This window comes from Cyanistes caeruleus, chromosome 18, assembly GCF_971803275.1.
Source record: "Cyanistes caeruleus chromosome 18, bCyaCae1.hap1.1, whole genome shotgun sequence".
Taxonomy (NCBI): Eukaryota; Metazoa; Chordata; class Aves; order Passeriformes; family Paridae; genus Cyanistes; species Cyanistes caeruleus.
This window is the reverse complement of record NC_141718.1, coordinates 11053683-11080034: the sequence shown is the minus strand read 5'-3', so window position 1 is coordinate 11080034 and position 26352 is coordinate 11053683. Positions and strand designations below refer to the sequence as shown.

The following is a 26352-nucleotide window of genomic DNA, read 5'->3' as shown; positions in this document are numbered from 1 at the left end:
GGAAAAGAGAAATCTGGAAGAGAAAGAGAGGGAGCTCTTCACTCTCCCAGACTAAAAAGAGGGGAGTGGTAATGCAAGCATCCTGATAATCTCCAAAATCTCAAAAGCCACTAAATCACTGAAAAGCAAGGCAGGGTGGGGGGTTGCACTGAAACAGCATCCTGGCATCAGTGCTCCTAGGAAATCACTGATCATCACAGGGAAGAATTAAAACATGTTTAAGAAGTAATAGCAAAATGAACCAAACAAGTGTCAGGAAAATTTAAACCATTATTGATCCAATGTAAATCACAGATGGAAAGCAGGACCTGTGGCCAGCAGGCCTTAAAATTAACAATCAGTCTGCATATTATAAAAGTTCCTACATTGCAGCTCCTCAGAAGGAAGAATCTACAAAGTGGACTGAAGTCTGTCTCAGCTGCTCAAAGGGAAGTTTTGCTTCTGAACAACAGCAACAGGACTGGCATTGTTGCCTCAGAAGTCTGCAAAATCCCGCAAAGAACTTTTCAAACGACATCTCAAAGCTAAATTCACAGAATACAACACTGGGTGGATGAAGTGCAGAGTTAAGAAATTTGTCTAAGATCTCAGAAGATGCAAATATCTCAAGAAGCAAACCCTTTCAGAAACTGGTACAGAACAAGGTCCTTCCAATATGACACACTACAAGCTTTCTTGGGGCTTTACAAATAAGTAAAGTTTGCCTTAAAAGCAGGAAAAACAGATGCTTGCTTATCTGCTTGGGCATTTAAGGTACACAAAAACTGAAGAACCTACAGCTCTAGGTAAGCAGGAGTTTTAAAATGGCCTTTTGCTGACATAACAGGAATTGTGAGGTCTGCAGTTCACATGCATAAATTGCACTGCTCTCTCCCCTCTGTACATTAAACTCATAAAAAGACAGAAAATGCTCTCCAGAAAGGGACATTCAGAACTCCCACATTTACTGAAGGCTAAAATAAGTTAAAACTTCGCTCCAATGGAATTAAATGACACATATCCCCAGACTGACCTCATATTGAGCACTGTGGCTGTTGGTGGCTGTCTAAAGAAAGAGCCTGGCACGACTCTCTCAGAGCACCACTTGTCACCTGAACAGAAGTTACTTCTGGGGCACCTTGAGGGAAGCACCTGCGCAGGTAAATGTTATTTATGTGGACTCCAGATAGTTTCCATGTTATTATGAAGACAGATAAAATCATTTCACACAGAGTGAGAGCACTGATTTTATGCAGCAAGCTCCAAAGCCGTGCAACAGCTCCAGTGTGATCTTCATTAACAAACTGCTGTTAGTTAAAAACCGTCCCAGCTGAGGCCATTGCAAGATCCCATCATTCCATACCAGAACTGTGCAACTTTCCCCTTGACCATAAGCAGAAATGTACAATGAGTGGCTTTTCTCACATCTATTTCTGCAGCATTTAACAGAAGGCAGAATTTTAAAAATCTTGTTCTTTCTTCATAATCATAGTAAAGATATTCAAGCTTAATGCAAAGTTAAAATGTGATTTTTTTTCTATTCCCACTACAGGAAATTAGTGATACATAATTAATCCTAATATCACTATCTTTGCCCAGGCTCCATTAAGTACATTTAATCGAGAGTACAGCAATTACCAAATCTCAACTCTGAAGCTCTCACACTGCTTCTTGGAAAAAAACTGAAAGCCTACTACACCTTGGTTTGCTTTAAGGTTTTTGATATCTACCTCCAAAAACCCAGATTCAAGTTTTGGCTCAGACCCCATCCACTTGAGAGTTACGTCCTTCTTTTGTAATACAAAATCAGGAAAACATCACTTAACTGTGAACTCATGAAATAATTTGGACAGAACAGCCCATGTCTGCTGGCCAAGCTCAAGGTGCACTGGGACAGATCCAGATGGAAATTTCACATTGCACCTGTCCACAGCACACTCAGTTTTACTATGGGAAGAGTGATCAAAGGCAAAGCCAGAAAACACACAACAATCTGAATACACAGGGAAATTGAATAAACCCCACTTGATGCTAGTTAACATTAAGGCTGGCCAGAACCTACTGTGATTCAAACTTGCACTCTGTTCAAGCAAAACTTTAGGAAAGCCTGGCAGAACCAGTGACTGAACCACAGGTGCTGGAAAATCTGTCTGGATCTGTGAATGGCTTTGGTATCACATGGTCATGGAGAACAGCCTGCATCAGAGCAGGGTAGCTGGGAATGGGAGCCAGCCAGAGAATCACACAGTGGTCTCTCAGGCCTTTTGTTTGTTTTATGAAAAGGAGGTTCTGCCAACTGGTTTCAGATCAAAAATCATACCAATTGGGAAAGAAAGAAAATTCCTCTAAAATGCTCAGTAGGAATTAATCAGAAACACAGTCCTCCTGAAGGCATAAGCCTTTTTGGTGAAGTAAAAAGTTGCCACCAGCTAATGTGCAAGACGGTACTGATTAGCCATCTGGTGAAAGTTCCTGCTAAGCTTGCCATGTCACCCCCTGAGCTGAGGAAAGCAGAAGGTGGATCAGTTACATTCTGTCCTTGCCTGAAATGTCTGGTCATCCTTCGGAACACGACACAAAGCTTTCCAGCACATCTAGGAATTATAAGTGTTCTGACTTTCCAGCTGCCTTTTTTTTTTATCACTGCATCCCAGCTAAATTATTTAAAATAAAAATTATCCACTGCCTTTTTGAAAGCTGAATTTATCCTCAAGCTTTATCAACCTTTGTTATTTTTACCCCTTTGTTTCCCTCTGCAAAAACTGAAATTGCCAGGAGGCTTCCCAGTCATCTAAAGAGCATCAGTAAACAAGAGCAGAGACAGATGGCTGAGCTCAGTTCAAATGAGCACAAGACTCAGCCTCTCCCCTAAAACCCAGGAAGAATGCAGCAGTCCCAGAGAGAAAACAGGGATGTACATCCAATCTGATAAGGGAGAAGTCACTGTGAGGAGGTGCAGAGCTTCCATGTACATTGAACATCCACTACAACTGTCCAGCTTTCCAGTAAGACAATGGGTAAGAGGATGGCACCAGGGCACAGAAGAGCTGTCCCTCCATTGCTGCCCCCAAAAATACTGCTGACAAAAACAATCAGCAGGGAAAGTAAAACCAGGGCATCTCCTTTGAGGAAAGTTACTCTTCTGAGAAGTAATAGAGCAAACTCTCACAACCTGAGAAAGTGACATCTCTGACAGGCCTCTGAATTCACCCAATACTACAGGAATTTGGTCCCATTGACAAATAACATGTTAATCCCTTATTAAAATGAGAGATTCAAAGAGACAAAGAAAACCCATGAGAGAACTCACAGATTTGTAATTAAAGAAATCTGTCAAAACAAACATTCCTATTTTCTTCATTCCTGGATTTGATTTTCATTTGCATTTAGGAGACTGCTGGTGTTAGCAAAGATACTGTTTACATTACATGCCTTGCTAAATAGGTTCAGACATCCACATGCATTCAAAAAAATCCATCTGAACTAATGTAATTCCTCATATGCCTCTTCTACCTATAAACTCACTGTGATTCCACAGACACACCTCCATGCCTGAATGACTTACATAAGAATGGGTTCAAACATTGCCCATTCTTCCCCAAATGAAAAGTTTTATTCTGCTGAAATTTAGTTAACATTTTTTCCCTCAGGGCTTCCTGATATTCCAAGTTCTTCCTTCACTCACAGATAGCAGAAAGCTCCAAGAACAGAGCTGCACAATCATCACCTCCAATCAGCTCTAATTGAAGGCTGACACGAGACAGAACGAGAAACTAGCACTGCAATTAATACAGACAGGAAAAAACAAGACTGTGGGAGCAGCATCATTATCGGTAAAGCTCTGGCAAAACCCTCAGGTTGTGGCTTGTTGGCACACTACCACCTCTGAGGTAGAGTTTAACCACTCCATAGTGCACAAGTATGAGGGAGGGAATAAACTGGTGGTGAATTCACCACAGATGGTGAATACCTGGTGAAGTTCTGGCCTTTTTACCTCAGTGTTCAGACTGAAACTTTAAGAAATAATTAATATAGGACTCCACTGATCCTCTCAAGAGAAGCCTGAATCAACCCTTCTGGGAATCCAGATTGAATTCCTAAAATGCAGGCTGACATTCACTTCTGTAGGATCTTCCTAAAACAGCAAAACTACAAATTAAACACAGAATTCTCACATGAAACAACTGTCCCCTCACAGTGATTCACCCAGGGTCTCCCATTCATTTCCATGATGCCATTCCCTGCTCTATACATTTAAAAGACTAAGCAAAAAGCTGGTACACACCTGTATCCCCGTGGAAACAGCTGTCCTGGTGACATCTCCCAGAGGGCAAATCCCCATCACTTGGCCAGATCTGCCCTGTTTTTCGTACACCCACAATGGTGGCCTCAGACACGATGACCTGCTGCTGCCGGTGCCGTTTCTGAGACTGGGGGGTTGGCGGGCTGCTGCTGTCAAAGGACTGCTGAGAGTTCTGGGAGGGGGAACGGCTTTTATCCCGATACATGCGGTAAGTGGTGGGGCTGGGGGAGACATGGCTGGACTGTCCTGAGGAGAAGTCTTCCTCACTGGAGGTAAGGTTCTCATTAGAGCTACAATCAGGAGTATATCCTCCTCCAATATCTTCAAAACTCCTGGGGGAGTAAGATCTCCTGGGCCACGTGAGATGTTTTTCCTGGTCAGGCTGGCCCTGATTTCGCAGAATAGGTCCTTTTCCTTCTCCTTCCCCCATCATTCCACCAACGTAGATACTCTGATACGGCTGAAAGTCCATGGGCTGCCAAGGTGAGCGGTTGCTGCCATTGGCATTAATCAGGTTATCTTTAAGAAACTTGGGGTTCAGTTCAGCATCCTCATATTCTCCATCATAGCCAAAGCTGCTCTCTGAGGACCTTCCCCTGTAGGCAGGCCTCTGGAACTCGCTGAAGCTGGGTACCATGTTAGAAGGGAGGGAGTGCAAAGACTTTTTGCGTTCCATTTGCATGGCTTGGCTACCAAGGGAGCTTATTTTATCGGAAACATCTTTATCGTTGACCTTTACTAGACCCTTCTCATGATGATACTCCATGTTCACATAAAAGGGCTTTTCAACAACATCCTTGTTATCTCCAGAAGAATGCGAATTAACCTTTTTCATTCTCTCAAAATTGGACCTTAGGGCTGCCACACTGGTGCTGTTCCCTCTCTCCTTAGGTTCAAATGACCCCTCCTTCTCGGCAGATCCCACCAGTCTGCGGGTGGAAGCTGATCTGTGCTTTGAAGGAGAGCCATCTGTATCACAGCGATTCTCCATGTCTTCCACAACTCTCTTCAGTTTCTCCTCGCCGTAGTACTTACACCTGTCCTGCTCTCCTTCTCCATGGTGGGGGCTGTCCAAAGGTGACAGGTCTGACCCATCACTCTGGGTAGACAGCTTCCGCATAGAGGGTATCCTGGGTTTAAACTTTTCCTCCCCATGATGTGACTTGCTTTTTTCATATTCATCTTGGTCAGCAGATTGGTGACGATGCAGGTCCTGGATCTGCTGCTCTGCACCCCCTTCAGGCAACTGAGAAACACGTTTAAAACCCCATCTCTGCCTATCATAGCTTTTTTTCTCCTTTGCCAGAAGAGTCTGCAGGTAAATCATGCGGAACCTCTCCTTGTTAACCTCCATCTCCAGTCTCCGGATAGATGCTTTGCACATCTCCAGTTCCTGTTCAATGTCTCCCACAGATTTCAGCTCCATTTTAGGAGGCTCAGAGTCTGCAAATTGTGCTTTCCAAGCCTCTACAAACCCCACAGGGTCCACCATTTTGCATACGGGAGTAAGTGAAGAACACGAGAAGAAGGCTGGAGAGAAAGAGGTGGAAAGAAAAAACCAACCGGATCTCACATGCAGAAGCAGAAACAGCTCGGGCAGGGTCAACTCAGCGCGTCTCTTTCGCGGTCCATGCAGGGCACTGGGAGGCAGACAGCAATCCTCTCTCGCAATCCTCTCTCCTCCCCGTCCGCTTCTGCTTCTGCCGGCCCCAGCCCCGCGTACACTCGCTACTCTCTCCCCGGCATGACTGATCGTTTGCTGGCGAACAACAATGCTCTCACCCCGGCGATCCCCCAGCACTTCAAAGCGCGTGGACAAAGGAGCGGGCTCGGGGCGGGGGAGGGAAGGTAAATATCGCCCCCCACCCACCTCCTGTCGCCGCCGTCCTGGACACGGTCCTCAGCGCGGCCACGCTCCGGAGCCCTCCGCTCCGCGCTGCCTCGCCAGCCCCCGTGTTGTGCTTTCTCTTTCTCTCTCCTCCTCTCCCCCTGCCCCTTTCCCTGTCTCCTCCTCCCGGCTATTGTGCTGCGCTCGGGGCGCACACGGTCCCCGCGCGGGGCGGCGATGCGGCGGCGCGTCCCGGCCGAGCTCCGCCGCTACCCGGCGCTGCCCGAGCGCCCCGCGGCCCCCGCTGCCCGCGGCCGCCCATCGCGGCCCGGCTCCGGCGGCGCTGCGGAAGGGGAGGGGAGGGAAGGACCCGGCGCAGGCACTGACACGGCGCTGGGGCCTCTTAAAGGGGCAGCCGGGCCGGCCGGGCCGGGGGAAGCCGCGGGGGTGGGGGAGCCCAGCGCTTTCCTCACGGCTGCCCGTGAGACAAAGGCAAAGTCGTGAGCGGTCCCGCCCGCTCGCCCTTGCAGCCACGGGCCTGGGCAGCATCACACCATAACAGACACGGCCGTGGCTAAAACTGCTTAAGAACGTGCCGTGCCCACAGCCCTGTGTGCACAGGGAGGTATCCATCCCCGTCCATACAGCCGTGCCCACATATATTATGTATAAACAGCAGCACGTCTCTGTGCTGTCGCTTGTGTTCACAGCGAGGCTCTCCCCCCAGGCACTGATGCAGCTCACCTTCAAAGGTCACGTTTTCCCCCACTCATGTAAGTGCTGGTGGGTAGCAGGCTTGTCATTCCGTCAATCCTACCTTCTTTGCCAATAAATGACAAGCTGGATTTCTGAGATGGGCAACTGGTAGTCCAAAGTAACCCTTGATACTGACAATAAAGGCTGCTGTGTTTGGGCACGAGTCTCACTTTTGTCCTGTATATTATTTAGCCCCAGCAACTCAGTCACACATTTCACCTCTGAGTGAAGGGTGGCAAATTATTTCAACAGAATTCTGGCTGCTGGGTATTAATTTCCTTCTGAAATCACACTATCACACTCCCTGCTTAGCCCTTCTTAAGGTATGTGTTGTTTTTGTGTATTAATTCAACCTCTGAAAACAGGGTAAAAAATACAACTGAAGTTCCATCTTGTCTGTTTGGAGGACAGGAAAAGGTGATATGTACCCCTCATATCCCCCATAAACTGTTTCTTTCATGTTTGTGATGAGGCATATCTTTTCTGGTACATTTTACTAGAAAAGAGAGTAGGATATGGCCCTGACAAGAACTAATAAAATCCCATAAGAATGAAAAGCACAACTCCACAGGAGTAGCTCTCTTACCTTTGAGATATACACTGTTTCAAAATCCATTAAACAGTTTTCCTCTCCATTCTCTTTTATATGAAAATCAAAATATTTTGGGGTATTTTCAGCTATATCACAGACTCATGTATTCACTTTTGCATAGTTCATCCCTCCTGTCTTTTGTTTCCTGGCTTTAACTGCTTTGCCTGCTCTTGTTTCCTCAGCTTTTAACACGTAACAGGCATTGGTCAACCTATATGGAAAACAGATTATGACCTAAATCATAATAAAACTTATGTGTTTTATAAATAACTCTATAAATTTTTCAAGACTTCTCAATCTGTCACAGAAATAAAATAAATTGCCTTTTCTCTATTGATGCTATTTGTTTGCTTAGTGGTAGTTTGACCAACAAAAATCTGACATGCAATGTATTTCTAGGAATAATAAGATTGTATTGGTATGGTTATAAACAATGGCAGGTATGTGACATCACTGGGATACGTTCTGAATTCATACAGAACTTTTACTGAAGGCTCACCATTCTGATTTATAGAGCAGTTTCTATTTCTTTTCTGACATTTGTGTCATTTCTGGAGGGAGGAAAAATTCTGATGAGTCAGATGAGGGATTTCTGTGTGCACACTTACCAGTGAATAATACATCCTCTTTATGTACTGGGGTAGCACAACTCCCGAAATTCCACTGGGAATTGTTCTCTGGATTTTTGCTGATACTTTACGCATTGAACAGAGCAGTATTTTAATTGGATACAAAATTTCTTTAAGACTACGGTGGCAGACACATACCTATGATTTGAGACTGAGAATTCCTGCGATGAGGGGTAAGTTGGGGCCGGGCTGCCCGGCACATCCCCTCTGCTGGCCGGTGAGAGATCGCACAGCGCTTCCGAGCCGGCACGGATCTGATCCTGCAGTGACCGCCGGGCTCCCTCTTGTGGGAAGAGAAGCCGCTTGGCTCTGGGTAAAACTCTCGAGCTGTCACTCGAGAGCTCTTCTTCAGCATCATCCCACGCGAAAGAACCGCCCGTTTTGTAAGGACAAAAACAAACAAGCAACGACAAAAAAACCGTAGGACATAAGCTGAGCTTTTAAAATGAGAAATAAAACATGGTTTCTGATTAATATGTGTCTGAAACTAAAAAATTGTATTTTTGTTAACACAAAGCAGCACTCTTGGTAGAGTTTGACAAAGCTGACAGGCCTTGGGAAGTCCCATCTGGTCTTACTCGTGCTATGAACCCAGGGGAAAAAAAGGTTCTCTCCTCTCTGAAATCAGACAATGGCCCTTTCTCACTGTGAAAACAACTTTCAGGCCAAAAATACAGGAAAGTGATCAGCTCTCTCCACCATTAAATACACATTCTCCTACAACTTGCCAAACATTTATTTTCATTTGCATGCTCAGAGATGTAATACAGTGTTCAGAGCATTCACTCACCAGTGTTTTACACTAGAACTACCTCTAACTCTTGATGGAAAGCTGAAAACACACAGAGGGGGACAGATTTATTCATGGTGAATGGACTCCAGTTCTGCCACACTGTAAACCTGAGCTGGGAACCAACAGGATTCAGAAAGTTCTGAATCCCATGACCTCTGTAAATATAAACAATAATACCTTAGGTGTCAAATAATAACTCAAAAGGTGAAATAACACCATTAAAAATTAAAAGAGCAGGCTTTTATAGTAAGAAATTAATTTTGTCAGGTGGCTTTCTTAAATGCATTTTGACCCATTACCAGTGGGTTTGCTCAGCACAAATGCATCCACAATCCCTGAACACATTAGCTTTTACTTATTAAAGACAAGAAACAGCATAACTTTAGTATTTCTTTCGGGAAATGGATTGCTGCAATTGCTCTTTACCTTTGCTTCAGACTGACTCCAAAGTTTACTTCAATTTCTTTACTGCAAATTCCACAAGGAAGCTGAAGCTGACTGTTGCCATGATTACTGGGGGATTTCAACTGGTGTAGAAATTGTGGTTTAGCTTACCTACAGTTAGAGTTAATAAAGCTTTTTCAACACTGTTTTCCAAAATATTAAAGCTTTTTCAAAGTAAATAATGTTGCTGATAGAATGGATTTACAGAGATAAACCATTGGCCAGATAGAACTCACAAATTTATATTTATTTTCTATAGTTAGTTTCCTTTGTGCTTTCCTAAGCAGCTCGTCATTTGCAACAAGATCCAAGATTAATTTTAGATGATAAATTATTAATATGGAGTTCTTTGCAGGGGAGGTTTCAGTGGTGCTAAAAACACCCTTAAAACCAAGCAAGGAAGCAAAAAAACCACAAACACATAAAAACCCCAACAAACCACCAACCAAAAAACACCCAGTGTCAAAGCACCCATCATTTAATAAACAGACTCAGGCTATTGTCCCATGTTAACTGATGACTGACAGAGTATTGCATTTGTATGTGAAGTTTTTGGAGCTCCAGATGATACAAAACAGTAATGGCATCATGCAATGTGCTGAATCCCAAGGAAAAAACTGTCCCAGTTGATTTTCCAGGCAACATGATCGTGTTGTTAAAGAGACTGTATCTCCGTGACTTCGTAATTATTACAATAATTGAACTCAGCAACAGAAGAAACCCTAAGGAGATATATTTCTTGGTGAGAAAAAACCCCGAAACGAGATCTTTTCTTAGATTTGTTCCTGAGTCATTTTGCAGTGTAAACACTGTCTCTCATGTCAGCACTGAAGCCCAGCTAACCTGATTTGCTGCAGCAGAGTGAACCATCTCCACTCTCAGGAAACACAAAGGCCGTGGCCACACTGCCCACCCAGCACAGCAGGTGCTACAAGCACAGTGTAAATTCCCCTCCTTTGTGAAACAGACTCTGGAACTGCACAACTGCATAGAACACCATCAGGTTGAAATATTACACGTTTGGATAAAGAGCTCCTTTTGTACCCTCACAGATTCATTTTTTCCACCAAATGCTACATTTGTGTCCTTGCCAACAGGCAGCACAATTGCCAAAATGAAGATTGTCTGATAAAAAAAGATGCAGAGCTCCTAGATCTCTATTCATCATATTCTAGGAAGCTGCTCTAACTTACGTCAAAAGGAAAAAGTAATAAAAAGCACGTTCAAGCTATCTTTTTTCCACTTTTTCCTATTTCTTATCAAAGTGAGGAAAATGGCAGAAAATCCAGAATATTTTCAGATTGATGCATTTCTTTATTAAAAAATGTCTTTATTTTTCAGAAGCTCAAATCTGAGTCTTATTATAATTATTTTTAAAGGTAATGTTTCTGCAATGATTGGATAAATATCTCAAGAAACTGTACCTTATAACTCTTCATACGTTTTCTTCTTTCTCTCCATTTAAAATAATTGCAGCATTAAATTTAGAGCATTGTATACATATTTATTTTTTTTTATGTCAGCAAGCCTAAAATGCTGGATATGAATCCTAGAAATATGGAATTCTAGGCTAGATACAACAGAGCATTAGAGTTCAGAGAGATATTGGAAAAATTAGACGTAAATAATATGTCTTCCATATTATGCACCTGTGTGACCATTCTTTCTTGTTCAAGAGAATGGAAAAGAATAGCATTCTTATCTGGCAACGTTTTCAAAATATTAGGCAGCTGTGTTAAAACAACCAAGTTCCTACCTGGACTTCTTTGGAAATATTTAATACTGGGCTCTGATTCTCAAGTGGAAAATTAAAAGTAATACACATTTTTCCTGGATAGAGAAACCACAGTGGAAACTATGCAGTCTGCATTTGTGTACTTCCAACCTGATACTTAAAAAAGATTTGTTTCCAATTAGTTTTAAAATACTTGGAATGCATAAAAGCAAATCAGAATTATTTTACACGATGATTTTAAAAGACAAAACCATATTGATGTCACCCTTCATTCTGAACTGCCACTTGTTTCCTGCTCCCATGAGAATGCCACTTCACTAGCTAAGATTTCTAAAGAATTATCAAAAAACAGCACACTAAAATGACATCATTTTTGACTACAAGCCTTTCTGGCAGATAGCTGAGCCCATGGCACTGGCAATGTCTTCTTGCATTAAGACAAGGATGCTATGTTTCAACTACATAAAGAAAGGTTTACATAACAATTGTACCACCCTGCACAGGGAGCCTGCAGCAGCAAGGGAACTCTGAGCAAGAAAGTTTGGGTAAGTTTTTCCTCCCTCATTTCTAAAATTAAAGCTCTCTAGTTCTGGTTTGAGAGCATTGTTGCAGAGAAGTGTGGCACTTGCAGAAACAGCTGACAGTTAGCAGCAACTCAGGCTGACTTGAGTTTTGTCTTCTGGAACTTCCATACTGTACTTCTCTACTTCTGTGGAAACAGAAAAGTTATAAAATCAACTTACAAAAAAAGATACCATCTGATAATAAGGGTAACAAAAGCTGGATGCAGGCCCAGTCACTGCTGTAGTGACTAAAACCTGGGCAGACAATGACACAAATATGCTTGCAGGTGTTTGAAACTGGCTCTAAGGCTTGAAAAACCTTTCCAGTCCTTCAGACAATAAACAAAGAAAATGCACATGAAAAGCAAAACTCCACATACTGATGAGATTTCCTGCCCCAATTTGGGCCCTGTGCCCAAGAGTGTTCTCCAGCTCCTTTATCATGGACTGTTCAAAGGCCAAGGCAGCAACACGGGAGAAGAATTCTTTGACATTTTCTCCTAGGAAACAAGAAAGAAATGACGTGTTTTTATAAAGGCACATCAACAGATGATCAAGACTAACAAGCACATCTGTGAACAGCTGACTGCTCAATATTGGGACAGAACAGGCCTCTCCAACAATCTGTCTCCCATTCTGATCACTGCAATAAGAATTTCTAATTTTCTTGCTCTGGAATACTGTACCCTGTGCTGCACCCTTATTTTTAGCCAGCAACAGAGAGAATTAATTTTGTGGTATAATCTTTTTCCACTGCAAACGTTGAGTAGAAGTGCACATGTGTATGTAACTATCTATGAATTAAACATGCTCAGATACTGCAAAGCAGCTTGATTACTTCTTTCTGTAAACACGACAGTGAAAGCACGCATACAAATGTTCAAATAAAATCAGTCATTAGTAAGACTGAACTTCTTAATAGCAACAAAATGCAACAACAACAACAACAACAACAAAGAAACTGGCAACGGGGGAATAATAAGTTCCTCCCACTCCAACATCAAGCCTCGTGGTTATACTACCTTCACATCCTTTGCAGTAATTTACCTGTTTTGGCTGAAACCGACCAGTATTCTGCCTGCATCTCCTTGGCAAAACGGATGGCATCCAGCTCTGTCCTTTCACACACTGCATCTGACTGGGCAAATAATGTGCAACAACTTGAACAGAAGTGTTTCTGGGCTGGTAACAGCACAGAGGCACTGCCATAGCACCTACACTGTGGTGTTTCCGGTTTTTTCAGTGGCCTTTCTGACCTTGCCTAGACTTGAGCAATCAGACAATTGCAACAAGAACATAAAAGTATTTGGTACTGGCTTTAAATGGAAGTCTCCACTCAGCTCCCATAGCGCTGAGACAAAACAAGAGTTAACAACTGACCCTTATATCTAACACATTCTCTGGTAAAGAACTATCAAGTCAGCAGCCCATTAATGGTCTTTAAATCCTTGACACCACGTCATTCTCAGCAGAAGAGTTGTGGGACCAACTAGTAACAGAAGAAACAAGTTTGTTTTCAAAGCTTTAAAAATCTTTTTTCTACAAAAAGACAAACACAGGACTGAGAATTGTAGAGAGACTGCATTCACCCTGTTTGTTTGAAAATCATGTGATATTCAATTGAGTAAGAAACCTTCCCTGTTCCTGAATTATGAACACAATATCCCTTTAAAAACCAATTTCCCTTATTTTTTCCAATAACTCTCTGAACTCTAATACTCACTTGTGAGTATCTAGATTAGAATTCCATATTTCTAGGATTCATATCCAGCATGTCAGGTTTGCTGGCTTAACAAAAAAAAAATATAATGCTCTAAATTTCATACTGCAGTTATTTTAAATGGGGAGAAAGAAGAAAACCTATGAACGGTTACAGAACAACAACAAAACCTTCAAGACCGCTGTGTATGTTTATATATGTATGAAGAATGTCATGCAAGAAATATTTCATTAACTAACCATTTTTTAAGAAAGCCTCTTCTTAATTGGTTTCAAGTGTGCTGTTCAATTTACCTTTTAAGTTTTTCACTCAAGGTCTTTATCTCAATGACATTGTGCAAAATTTTCAAGGGAAATCATTGAGGAACTAGGGAAAATTTTATTTCCTTATCTGCACTCAATTTACTCACCACCAAATCTTTTTTTGTTCCAACCAGAAAGATGAAGCTGGAATCTGGCTCGTTCTCTCTCAATGCATCTTCTAGCCACTGTCTGAAATACAAAAAAGAAATGACAGAATCAGTCAGAGGGAACAAGGAGTACAGGAGAAGATGACAGATAATAGGGTCACAAGAAAAGTGAGTGGAAGAACTTATGTGAGAGTATCAAAAGTCTTTCTTTCTAGACAGAGAGAGCAGTAGCTCTTCCAGCTCCTTTGAATGCATGTCTCCAACTAAGGAAAAATCATACCCATGGAGAGTACAAATTCAACAATCATTTTAGCACCCAGAGAGGATATTTCTCAAAGGGAGAGGGTGAAGTTTGGTGCGAGATAAGGAATAAGAAAGCAAGAAGCAACTGGAAAGGTATGAACCACATAGCAGGTTAGATACAAATGGGAATAAAGAGCGAAATAATCTATTCAGCATTATAAAACAGCTCCCTATGAAGGCTGTATGATTCTTGTCTCACAAGCTTTTATATTCTTGTTACTCTGGCAATCAAGTTTCTCTTGAGTCATCCAACACAAGTCAAGGAGGGAAGGCAGTGTGTGCGTGTGTGGGAAATCAGGTTCACAGGCTTCAATTACTTTCAGCCAAGCAGAGACACTAATATATATATTATTTTACAAAGTCCTATGTAAATGAGCTAAGCACCATAGTACACATTCAAATAAGACAGAGTACAGGTTGTAAAGAAGTCTGTACCTGCATTACAGTCACAACAGCACGTTAGAAATACCTATGCTCTGAGCTGTGACAGCAGTGTGGATCATAGACCCATGCAGGGTTTTGCAGCCTACGCTAAAGCAGGATGAGTTTACTCATAACAATTAGTGTGTTGTTGTAACCAAAGCATTACAAGAATCTGAACTAAGTTTAGTAAGTTTAGCTGTATGTACACATACTTGGAGTTTTTATTTTTCTCTCCTCTTTTTGACAGCCTATCTTTCATCAGAATCACAGAAACTAGATAAAGAAAATGTTGGGATAACAGTGCACCTAAAAAATGAAAGGCTCATGACACATTATGCATGAGATGCATCTCATCTGTTTTATCATTTACATTAGATTCCAGTCTGTTATTCTATTTATAGCAAATGAAGAAAGAAAAAAAAAAAGCAAAAGCTTTTGGGCTTCACTTCATCTCTTCCTGCATGTCTAACTTTGGAAGGATCAAGCTTTTACTGAAGTGCCTCTCTCTCTGCACTGACTTTAAAGGAAGTCAAGTGTAAGCAATTCAAATTTATGTCCTGCATCTTCTTCAGAAAAATCCCTCAATATGTAATCCAAACTAGTGACTGTCATTTTTAATTTCTTAGCTCAATAGAAAATACACTCATGATCCAGCAAGTTAACACCTACATATGGAAGGCAATTAAACCTGCTGTAAAAACCTTTAAAAGATAAGCCAAAATGCAGAAACTTACTTGGTGTGATCCAAAGTTTGGATATCAGCCAGATCAAACACTGTTATTATAACTGCAATAAAAGACAAGAACAGAAAAAAAAGTAATTAAATTAGAAAGTGTATCAGAAGTCTCTCCAACCCGTCTTGTTAAATAGAGAGAATGTTTATGTATAAGGTGTAAGAACAGATTTAACACATAGGAGGTGAAAGACTATCCATTTGCTCATTCCTTTTCTTTTTTTAGCACCCAACAAGACCTAAGTCCTTAGTCTTCAACATTATATCTATAGTCTGCAGTCTACAGTGCTATCAACCCTTTCATTTTGGGACCACTAATTCCCACAGAATTGTCTCTTACAAAGGGAAAGCCAGAAATATCCACTTCCAACTCCAGCACTAATCTCACCTAACCTCAAATTCTTTTCCCCCTAGTCACAAGTGCCACTTTCTATCACTGCATCATCAGAACACTCAGAGCTTGTAGATGTGACAGCACATCAAGTCATGAATTTCTTCATCCCTTCTTCCCTGCAATAATGAACAATCCATTCCACCACACTGTGTCTGTAGGTACCTTCCCAAGCAGCGTATGTGGATATATGTTGCTGTACAAAATGCAACCTTCCATCAAATGCAGGATCAAATTAATATTGTTCTCACCCTCTGCTCCTCGGTAGTAAGCAGACGCAATGCACTTGAACTTCTCCTGACCTGCTGTGTCCCATCTGTGCAATGAGGGGAAAAAAGAAATTTCAGGTTAATGAAACCCAGGGTAACCTGAGTAAACATGTTAATGAAGCAGCAGACTGGTACAAGGCGGAGAAGAATGTGATACCAGAGAAGTGTCACCATCTGGAACATGTTATTCATTAACTACTGATAGAAATACAGTAAAGCTCTATTAGTCAATGAAGACATGCAAACATCATTTTTACCTTTTCTTAAAAAATACTCATAATTTTGGAGACAATTCAAGTATTTGTATTCTGCATGGTAATATCATTCCCTTAAAACATTTATTTTTTCCCCTGTGTAATTTGCATGCATTTCTAGGGACATCTAGTTTTGTAAATTTTCTTTGCTAATACTAGCTAAGTCATGTATTAGCTCATGTCAGAATCTTGCAACTGCTAGATAAGATCAGTTTCTACACTACAAATTAGAGACCTGTAGCTCAGTCTACCAGGTACTAATGACACCATTAAATAAAATCAAGAATGTCCTTCTTATTAATGAGCACAATATGCAGTGCCTTCAGCTACTCCAGCACTACAGAGGTCTGGGTTTTGTTTTAGCCTTGTACTGCCAGTCACAGATACTTGCAAATATATCTTGTATGGAAATCTCTCAGCAAGAGGGGGCACTAGTGCTTATCATATGGAAATGTTCTACCCTGATTCTGAAGACTTTGCAGATAATGCAACCTGACCTTATTGTTTCAACTTGCAAAATGCTGATGCATGAGTCTAGATTTTTAGGGGGACTCAAGTTCCAAAAGGATAACACCTGGCAGAACTTCCCAAACACAATTGCAGTGAAATCAGTGGGAAATGGATTTTTTAAGTATTTTTCAATACCACAAGCCATCTATTTACATCAGTGATCTCACCAGAAAAAAAATGTTCCTAAGTAAAAAGGTTTTTAAGATTCATGCACTAAAATATCTCATGCAAAGCATTGTATTGCTGCTCTAGGTCACACTACAAATGATTCCATAATGCCCTCTACAGGACAACATTGTTTGCCACCAGAAACACAAAGGGACACCACTGCACAGACCCAAAGCAGGTGGAAGAAGGGAAGGATTCCCACTAGTCTGACAAAGTTGAAAATCAAAATTATTAGGTTCACATTGTAATAAAACCACTCCAGTCTTTCTGTGATTTAGGGATAAATAATTAGTTGTTAATTAAGAGATGTTAAAATCACTGGACCCTTAACATCAATTTCAATGACTGCAGGAATAAAACCCCCCATAAAGCCAAGTTCAGTGCTCATTTCTCTGCTAAACTCAAATCACACACTGGGGTTACACTAGCACTGGACAAAGCTGTGGCAAAAGCTTCCACGTCTCTTTCATGAACGTTGTGTAAAAAAAGACAGAAATAAAAGAATTCACTGAAATAATGCAAGACATCCAGGATGAATTTTCTCTGACATGTTTGTAATATGTTTTAGCGATGAGAAATCCAAGAGTAAAATTTCTACTAAAACTGCAAGTCCAGAGACAGAATCTTTTCTTCAGATCACATTATTCTTTGTGCAATTGTATTATATATTTAAAATCTTTATTCCACTACAGCCTGCAGCAATTCAAGCTCTGCTGAGACTGTACTCTGTGCAATGCTTAACCATGCTCTTTCAACTCACATCTGGAGGTTATATGGCATTCCAATTATCTCAAAACGTTCAGTCTCAAAATCTACTCCAATGGTTGCCTTGTAGTCTCGGTCAAATTTATCTTTACAAAATCTGCAATTAAAAAAAAAAGGGGATTAAATACTAGTAGACAATTACAAATAACTGCAAAACTAACACTGTTTTGGGTAAATTAGGAAGAAAAGGGAAAACTAACTGTGGATTTGCTATATAATGTCGAAGCAGACACAAAAACATCAAGACACTAATTTAAAAGAGATACTGTTTAACAAACTAGAAAGCACATATATCTAGTAATCTCTCAGGATACAATGAGACTCAGAATAAAACATCTTTGGGTTCTTAAGGGAGCAAAAGTATCTTCTGGTTTTAGTTACAAGGGAATATCTTTTGGGTCATAAATAATGACCCAAAGGAAATCAAGTCTCAGACACTGGATTTTTTTTTCCAATTGTTTAGCCTTTAGACTGGATTCCTTAAGAAAACACTGTGTCATATTTGACTGGATAAAAATACCTCAGAATGTAACATATACTGATTGAAGTGCTAGAGCACAACTTTCTGTGTTGATGTATCAAGATTGTCTCATACTCTTGACTTCATTTTGTCTTCATTTAATAACAAAACCACAAAGTACTGATTCAGGTTAAAACCAGAACCATGAAGCACTGCTCTAAAGCCAAAAATGGAAATGTTATAACATTTACTTGAGAAACAGGAGAATCAAACCATCAGCTGAGCTATACTGTACCTGTTGATAAGACTGGTTTTCCCAACATACAGGTCTCCTACCACAACCACTTTGGATATTTTCAGCCTGTTATAAATATTTGAAAATATGACATAGTTTTAGTAGTAATTTCAACAGTCTCCTTCTAAAAATTCTGATTTAGATCTTTAAATTGCAAGTCAGGAGCACATGTACCTGTGACTTCAGTTTATCTACGTGCCACTGTGCTGCACGATCCGAGTCTTAAACTGCAAGAAAGAAAGCCACCAAAAACCCAAACCCTTCTGGAGCAGAAATAGTCCATTTCTTATTCTGTTTATTTTTTTTTTCTTCATTTCATTTCAGTAGAACAAATTTTATTCTATTAAAATTGCTTTGACAACAAGTATATGCATTTGGCATAATTTTACATAAGTTTACACATAAGACCATAGTGTATCTGCATCCTCTGCATTCCAATTTATCTCAAGTTTCTCATTGACTTTAATAGTACAAATGAAGTCCTAAGTGCAGAAATAAGAAATTGCTAATAATAAAAGAACCCACTGCAGAACATGCCTCTGGGAAAAACAACCCACAGGGTTAGAGACAATACATTTTCTGACTATCTGGAATAATATTAATTTGAACCTGGCTTCATGCAAATAATCCTCTTTGCTCTTGGTCCTCCCACAGGACACAGCAGATGGGCTTTAGGTGAATCAGCCTGCATTCTTAAAATTGAAACTGTGTCTCTTTTAGGAGATCCAGGTGGATAAGTGAATTAGGGTTTACTTGTTGACCTAAACTTGGATTGACATCTCCTGTGCACATGCTACAAAAATGGCTTAAGAGGTTTAATGTTCTTTTATATCAAGGAATGGCTTTTTAACAAAGGAGTTAATCTTCTATTGAATACTATTTCTGGTTACATCAACTTCCATGTGATGCTGATTCCAAGTTATCCGTTCTAAACAGCTGAAAAATTGAATGGTAAACTGCATGACTAATATTAAAAATAAATAAAGAAATATTTATGTGCCAGTCAACATTAACTGGGTGACCACAGGCTCCTGTGCTCCTGATTATTGTTACTGAGAAAATACTGAATGAAATCAACAACCTTAAGGGAAAAGCCAATGAGTAAGAGATGGTTTAGAGGTGTGTGTTCCATTAATTCCTACTGGGGAAAAAACTCCCTAGATCAGACCATTTAACACAGTGATGGACTATCAGGAGAGCATTAAATACAGCCATTAGCTACTGAATTTTTCAGACTAGCTTTCCAAAGGAAAAAGAAATATTTTATTAGTTGGGATAATAGAAAAGGAAGATAATGGTTATTCCTGTCAAGCTTTACAAATACTGTACAAAACACTCTGGCTGCCCTTCCTATCCCCATACCACCAAAAATTACCTAAATGACCAAATAATAATCATACCTAGAAAGCAGTGACAGAAAAGTAATTGATTCTATTCACAAAGACAAAACATATAGCTTTATAGTTATACTCTGTTTCCAGAAGAAATTACATAGAGTTGGTTTACTATAGAAAGTTAAAAAAATACTAATAATAAAAATCCCAAACAAATACATCTTGGAAATGGAAGGAAAAAATACCTCAATTCAATAAGGCATGCCTTACTTGAAAAATTGTCCAGACACTTGTAACAAATTTACATGAAACTACGACTGTGACTATGTTTCTAAAAAAGGAATAAAGTCACTGATGTCTCCCAGGGTGACATATTTTGGCTTAAAAAGTATTTTTTTAGCAAGACTCCCTAGTGAAATGAATAAAAAATTGCATTTAAAGATGGATATCATGACAAGTCTCATGTCAGCAACTCTAGAGCTGGAGGAATAGTGAGCTAATTGTCAGTATTCATAGGAGCTCCACTTTATGGAGGATCTTTCACACTGAAACCAGAAGCATTTATCACTAAAATGTACAGCTATTTATTTTAACTGAATAGTGATGATTTCAACACAGTTTAGCTTTTTTGCCTTGCTTCAAAGATTAAATCACTAATAGTAACAGCTCTGGGAGAGATAATGGGGGGGAAACAACTTCAAGATTATTAGTAGAGCATAAGCCAGTTTATTTTGATTTTTAAATGTTATATATTTACCAGAATTTTGCTCCTGTTTTGAGGAGCCATATAAGAGAACTTCCCAGCATGTATGCCTCAAAAAGATTAAAACCAGATTCCTAGATCTTTAAAGAAACTTAGAACTGCTGCCTTTATATCCCTACAAAGCCTTTATTAACTGTTCCTTTGGAACACCTACAGAGAACACAGCAAGACTGAATCTGTTACATCTTTTGAACTGAGTGTTTACTTAAAGGGTGCTAAAAATCTTTTCATTTCTAAACTACTACACCTGTTTTTCAAAGCCACCTATTCCAGCAGAAGAAGAGGCACTCGATTTGTGTACTGTGGAACAAGTCAGAGAATTGCCTCGTGCAGGGTCTTAGCTGCCTTGAAACATACTGGAGTGAGGAACATGAGGAATGAAGGGGGAGAAGCCAATGAAGAAAGGAAGCTATAAAGAGCTTAAAATACTTTCTTCCTTGCATACCTGGGTTATTACAAACTTACCCAGCTGTTCCAGTGCTCTGCTGACAAGCAGTTCTGACCTGTGCATGAAAGTGCTCTTTAAACTGCAGACAGGCTTCAGGTGTGTACCACTGAAAAGAGAGAACAGCTGCTGGGACAAACTGGGTGATAGCTACATGGCAAGAAGTCAAATTGGCAAAGAAAAAGAAATAAAATTATTTTTCACAGGATTTATCAAGAACAGCATAATCCTGGCATAAGAAAAGGGGTAGGTTGGGTTAGAAGGCAGTAAGGTTTCCCCCGAGCTGGATTTGTAAAAACTCCTTGGGACAACACCATCCTTTGAGCACCTTTCTGAGTGTCAGTGTCCAGCACTGCCTAAGCACCCATGGCCAAATCCATTTGCTCATCATTCTGTACAACAGTAAGTACCTCCAATTATCTCAGTAATCTAAGACACACACGACAAACATGGATGGGAGCACATCACCAGCAAGTCGTTATTACTATGAAGTTTTTCAATCTTTTGTATGTGTGAAGCACTGTTTTTATTACTAGCCCTTTAACTGTGAATTAGTTAAAAATGAGGAAAATATATTTTACTTTGCATTTTCTTAAAATACCTGTGGTATTTTTCATAAAATTAAAAGCAAAATATGTGGCTGAGATCAAGAATGGGAAAAAAGCGAACTCCCTTAAAAGGATCTTTTGAACAACTGAAAAAAACAAGTGGTAATTCCTTGCCTTTCCCTGTCTTTAACTGTTCCATTATACTTCAAATACAAAAGTCTTTGGGGACATCAAAGGTATTTTGTCTGTGTTTCTACAGTGCCTACTACATTTGATCTACTGTATGACTAAGGTTCTTGTACAAACAGAAAATTAAAATTGCCTCAAATTCTTTAACCAAAGCCTCCTAATTAGATTTTTTGGCAAACTTAATGTCAGCTATGGTTCCTCTTTGCCCTCAGTGTTGGAGCTCCTTAAGCATGTAATTATTACTGTTTTGCTGAAAACAAATATAAATATTGTACTACTGTAGCAAGAGTCACTTTTTTTAAAGGTTATCAAGAATGAGGATTATTATTAAAGAGATCAGCATTGGATGGAACTATGAGATCACATTGAACTTTGAAAGAATTTTAAATAATTTGTAATTTTAACAGAAGACAACAAGTATATATTAAATAAAAATACCATATTAGCACAATGTAGAGATAGATCGGTGTGGCAGGGGCTACATACTGTGACCAAACAGATAAAAAATGCTTACCTTGGGAAACTTGGAGATTATTCTTTCTCTATTCATTGGTGGAACCAAATGCATTAGGCTGGACTTCATCCTCCAAGTTCAGTTAAACTCTACAGGACTGAAAATATGTAAAGAGAAACACAGTATTCAGGAATTACCTCAATACAGGAACAACATGATAAAAAATAACCAAGTTCTTGCAGACTTGTCAACTTTTTTTTCCTTTTTTCTTTTTGGTACAACTAGCAGTTCAGTTTGCATAGAAGGAAAGCTGTTTCTCATGTAAAACTGACCACCTCAGTGTGTCTAGTAGCAAATGGTGGCCTTCTGAAACTACAAGGCACCAACTCTAATTCCCTGGGAGGGCAGAGAATTGTTCACTTATTTCAACCCTTGCTTGCAGTTTAGCCCTCAAAGGATTTTGCAGTGTTTAATTTAAAAATTTTGCTCATCATTGTTTCAAATGCTGCTGCACTAAATACATCAATTAATGTTAGGGGATCCCAGATTTCATGTGGTCAGAAGAAGAAGGGAGGAAAGATGAAGCTGCCGCATTTCTTGGCACAACATCAAACTTTCATCCAAGATCAGCTCAGAAAGAATGAAACCCGTCTGACATGGAAAACGAATAACGTTCACATGAAAATCACAAATGCATTCAGATGTCTCACCTGAGATATATCAATTTGGTTATGTAAGGAAACCTCGTGGGTTGCTGGGGGAGGGGACCCTTATTAGGGTACCGATTTCTTACTGGCATTCAAAAGAACATTTCTAATGGGAGCATTTTCATCACGTAGCAAAGTGTAAGGAAGGACTCACCGAGCAGCAGCTGATGCAGCAGGATTACAGCCACACAAGCAGCTCAGCCCTTGCTAGGTGGCCATAGCAACAGGTTTGCAACAGTTCCCTTCCTCCCCTTCTTCCACAGACCGGGAAGGCGGACTTGGAGTAATTGAACTACTCAACGAGCCGTGGTTTTAAAACAACAAACATTTAAGTGGTCATACAGACCACTCTGATCAGAAGCTGCTCCTCAATAAACCAAATGGTCCCTAATCCTGGATAGGGAAACAGTTCCATTTTCTTCAAAGATCGTTGTACATATGGGTACAAAGAGCAAGATTCACCTATTAGACAAGGAACTAATGGAGTGGGGAACTATTACAGTGCTAATATTAAGCATAGCAGCAATTATAAAGAAACTCCCAGGGGATTTTTTCAGCACTTCAACTTGATTTCATCTCAGCTTTAAAGTCAGGATGCGCATGCCACTAATGAGACATTCTGAATTATATAAATGTCTTTCTACTCATTAATAATCTTGCTTTCTAATGCACAAAACACCAAAGACAAGGAATAAGAAATTACGCAGCTCTTTTGCATTACCAAAGAATTGTCAATTAACTCATTAATTTAGACATTATTTAGAAAAGCAGAGTGCAACTTAGGATGCTAAAAGATTTTGCTATGTATTTTATTAGCATTTAAATTTTCAACTTTCAGGAGAAAATAAAGCTCTCCAACTCCAACAGTCATATTTTGATAAAGCTGGAAGAGGCTTTGAACCAGGAGACAAGCCTCTCCAACTTTTGCAGCAGACTAAAATGGTTAAAGGGCACATCAAAGCAGACCAGTAATTTTATACAGTGAGCAAGTACAGAGGAAAAAACCTTACAGTTGTGTTTTACAAACGCACATAAAGAATAATGTTTAAGAAAATTGCCGGTCCACTACTTAGTATTTTATTCTCTTCCATGAGGAATTGCTTTGAAATCACTTCAGGCAGGAATATGATCTCAACCATAGCAAGACAGCCACTTCCCCACAAAGAACCCAGATTTATAGCTGATGGGTCATTCACCAAAGAAGGTGACATCACAGTATTTATCTCTTACCATATGGAGAGTTCTGCTTAGGCTACTTGTGACCATACAGAACTTGAGAGATCTAGAGCCTTGTTACAGTGTGCTCCTTCCCTTCTGGCCAGCTTGAATGAATTTATGGCAACATTAATGTCTTAATTAATGTCAGAACTATTAGTATAGTTCTGAAAACAACAACTCCACGAGTTGGTAAGAGTTTCAAACACTAACTTGCTTTCTGCATGTTCTAGTTGTAGTAGTTCAACACCTCCTAAGAATGGTAAACACCTGTCGTGTACATAGACTGACTCACTGCTCCTCTCCCAGAGGAAACTTAGCTACAAAAACCCCAGTTCAACAACCTCAGTGAATGCAAAGTACAGGAGGCAACAAGGTGACCACACAGATATATTTCAAAACTGAGTGGCCATCTTCACTTACACTTAATGTATTTAATCTAAATCTCACACACATAAGCATATCCCAATTTATCATATCAACAAATAAGACACACTATTACAGGAAAATATTTTAAGAAATAAGAAGCTGCTAAAAATACTGAGAATTATCCATATTTTCCCTTCTTAAAGAGCTGAAAGGGGATTCAGTCACCAGGGAGGGCTGGGAACACAGTGTCTCCATGGCATCACAACCCTCCTTATCTCAACATGGCAAGAACAGTAGCGCCAGCAGGTTCTGTGGATAGACAGAGGATGTGAGGAAGGCATTCAGAAGGCATACATAAAATATGTTAATGTCATGACCACTAACAAAATCGGTATTCCAAGCTAAGGTGAAGGACAAGACAGAACAACTCCCACCAAAATCAGAGGTAACACTGAGGGACAAGTCTCTGATTCGGTCCTGATTTCTACGCTGAGAAAAGTTCATGCTTTTCCTATGGAAATCAGGTGAACTTTTACAAGTACATAGTTAGTCAAAGTCTAATTCAGGTAAATCACCTGCAAGGTAAATAATCAGCTCTAAAATGTTGCAGAAAAATTAATCCTTTCCAGAAAATACTTTTTAAAGTAGCAATTTTTCTTTTATGGATTTTGAAGATCAACAAACCAGAACCTATTCCTGTGATGCATTTTAATCCGGCTGATCAGAATTACTTTGGATTTGTAAAATCCTTTTTAAGAACTTTGATTATTACAATTGTTACTCAGACATAATGAAAAACATCTCAACGACTTCACTATCTGCACTATCCTTTTATAGCACAAGCTGTTCAGAGCTTTTTCCTGATGCCAGATAACATCTGACAATCCAGAACACCCTTAAACTGTGCCACAACATTGCAAAGATCCGTTCTTCCCGTGTACCTTCCTCTGAACAGTTATGTGAAACTAAGTAATAATGGAAATCATCACTACACATTCTAGCTGCTCATAGTGACATTCTGGAGAAGATTAGGAAAGAAAACAGCCCCAAAACTACCGCGTTCCCTTCAGCCCTTGTACCCCAAGGCACTCGTCTGCTGTATTTCTGCCCCTAACTCGACCACCATTTTGCTCGCTCTGAATTTTCCTCGATTTTGTTCAAGTAAAATTACTTTGAAAACAGGGGGCGAGGAGAGATACTCCACATTTCAGCAGCAAACCGAAGTAGAACGGCCGCCACTCCGGGACCTCACGGCACCATCGCTATCCCCTCACGGGTCCCCTCAGCGGCCGCGCCTCAGCCCCCGCCCGCCCCGCGCCCCGCTGCTAACTACGCCATTGACGCAAGTCCCTCAGCGCGGGCTCTGCCAAACGCGGTGCTCACGCTGGTGACGCACGGCCGGACCCTGCCCTGCGGCGTTAGTCGCTATTCACGAAGAGGGGCGTACGCAAAGAGCTGGCGCTGTGGCAACCAGGGCACGCGCGCGCCTGAGGGCCGGCCGGCGCTGAGGGGCGGGAGCCGGGGGCTCGGTAATGGCACACGGCGCCTTCGATTGTTTAGTCTATTTCCTTTGCTTTGAAGGGAGAAGTGGAGTTGTTTAGAGGCTGGTTTAACTTTTTTTTTGTTTAGTTTTTGTTGTTAGCAGTTTTCAATATTGGAGGTCGTAGTGTTCATTCCGCTGAGGCGCTTTCCGTCCTGGGGGGGGGGGGGGGGGGGCAGCCCTCACGAATTCTATCAAACGTTACCGAATTCTGAGGGCAGGTTTTAAACAGATCCCTTTTAAAAATGCTTGCTTTGCTTTTTTTTTTTTGCTTTTTTTTTTTTTTTTCCTTTGGGAAAAAAAGAGGTATTTCGTTTTCCTTTGCTTTAATTTTATTCTTTTGAGACCCCCTCCGATTTTGGGCATTGGGCTGCACCACTTGAACCCTTTAAAAAGCATTCCCTCTATCAAATTTAATATCTTTCCTTGAAATTTTAAGCTTTCTCTCTCTCTTTCTTTTCTTTAC

The 26352-nt window shown here is 40.4% G+C and overlaps 3 protein-coding genes across 14 annotated transcripts in view; 1 reads left to right on the top strand and 2 right to left on the bottom strand.

The window, feature by feature from the left end:
• Positions 1–6348, bottom strand: part of BCR (BCR activator of RhoGEF and GTPase) — a 98216-nt gene extending 91868 nt beyond the window's left edge. The window contains exons 1-2 of the mRNA XM_023937679.2: positions 6153–6348; positions 4265–5812 (exon numbers count right to left, since the gene is read on the bottom strand). Coding sequence (XP_023793447.2) covers positions 4265–5774 — 1510 coding nt within the window. The 5' untranslated portion in view covers positions 5775–5812; positions 6153–6348. The remainder of the gene's footprint in view (positions 1–4264; positions 5813–6152) is intronic.
• A 4269-nt stretch (positions 6349–10617) lies between these two features.
• Positions 10618–25770, bottom strand: RAB36 (RAB36, member RAS oncogene family). Of its 11 annotated transcripts, XM_086855698.1 has the most exons (13): positions 24191–25628; positions 23993–24084; positions 22917–23180; positions 22116–22212; positions 20885–20973; positions 18323–18388; positions 17563–17664; positions 15853–15917; positions 15212–15263; positions 13752–13833; positions 12670–12760; positions 12003–12122; positions 10618–11768 (listed from the first exon to the last, which is right to left on the bottom strand). In XM_086855698.1, the coding sequence occupies exons 4-13, from the start codon at positions 22182–22184 to the stop codon at positions 11704–11706; spliced, it is 801 nt and encodes a 266-aa protein (XP_086711824.1). In that variant the 5' UTR covers positions 22185–22212; positions 22917–23180; positions 23993–24084; positions 24191–25628; the 3' UTR covers positions 10618–11703. The 11 variants fall into 11 exon arrangements, 7 of the variants coding, with proteins under 7 accessions (XP_086711824.1, XP_023793443.1, XP_086711827.1 ...); XR_015277705.1 differs by lacking the exons at positions 22917–23180; positions 23993–24084 and having other exon boundaries at positions 12670–12756; positions 24572–24655; positions 25518–25702; XR_015277704.1 differs by having other exon boundaries at positions 12670–12756; positions 23993–25697.
• The window catches only part of RSPH14 (radial spoke head 14 homolog), a 75696-nt gene continuing 74999 nt past the window's right edge, over positions 25656–26352 (top strand). For both annotated transcript variants that reach the window (XR_015277702.1, XM_023937673.2), the window contains exon 1: positions 25656–25875. The gene's annotated coding sequence lies outside the window, so the exon portion shown is untranslated. The remainder of the gene's footprint in view (positions 25876–26352) is intronic.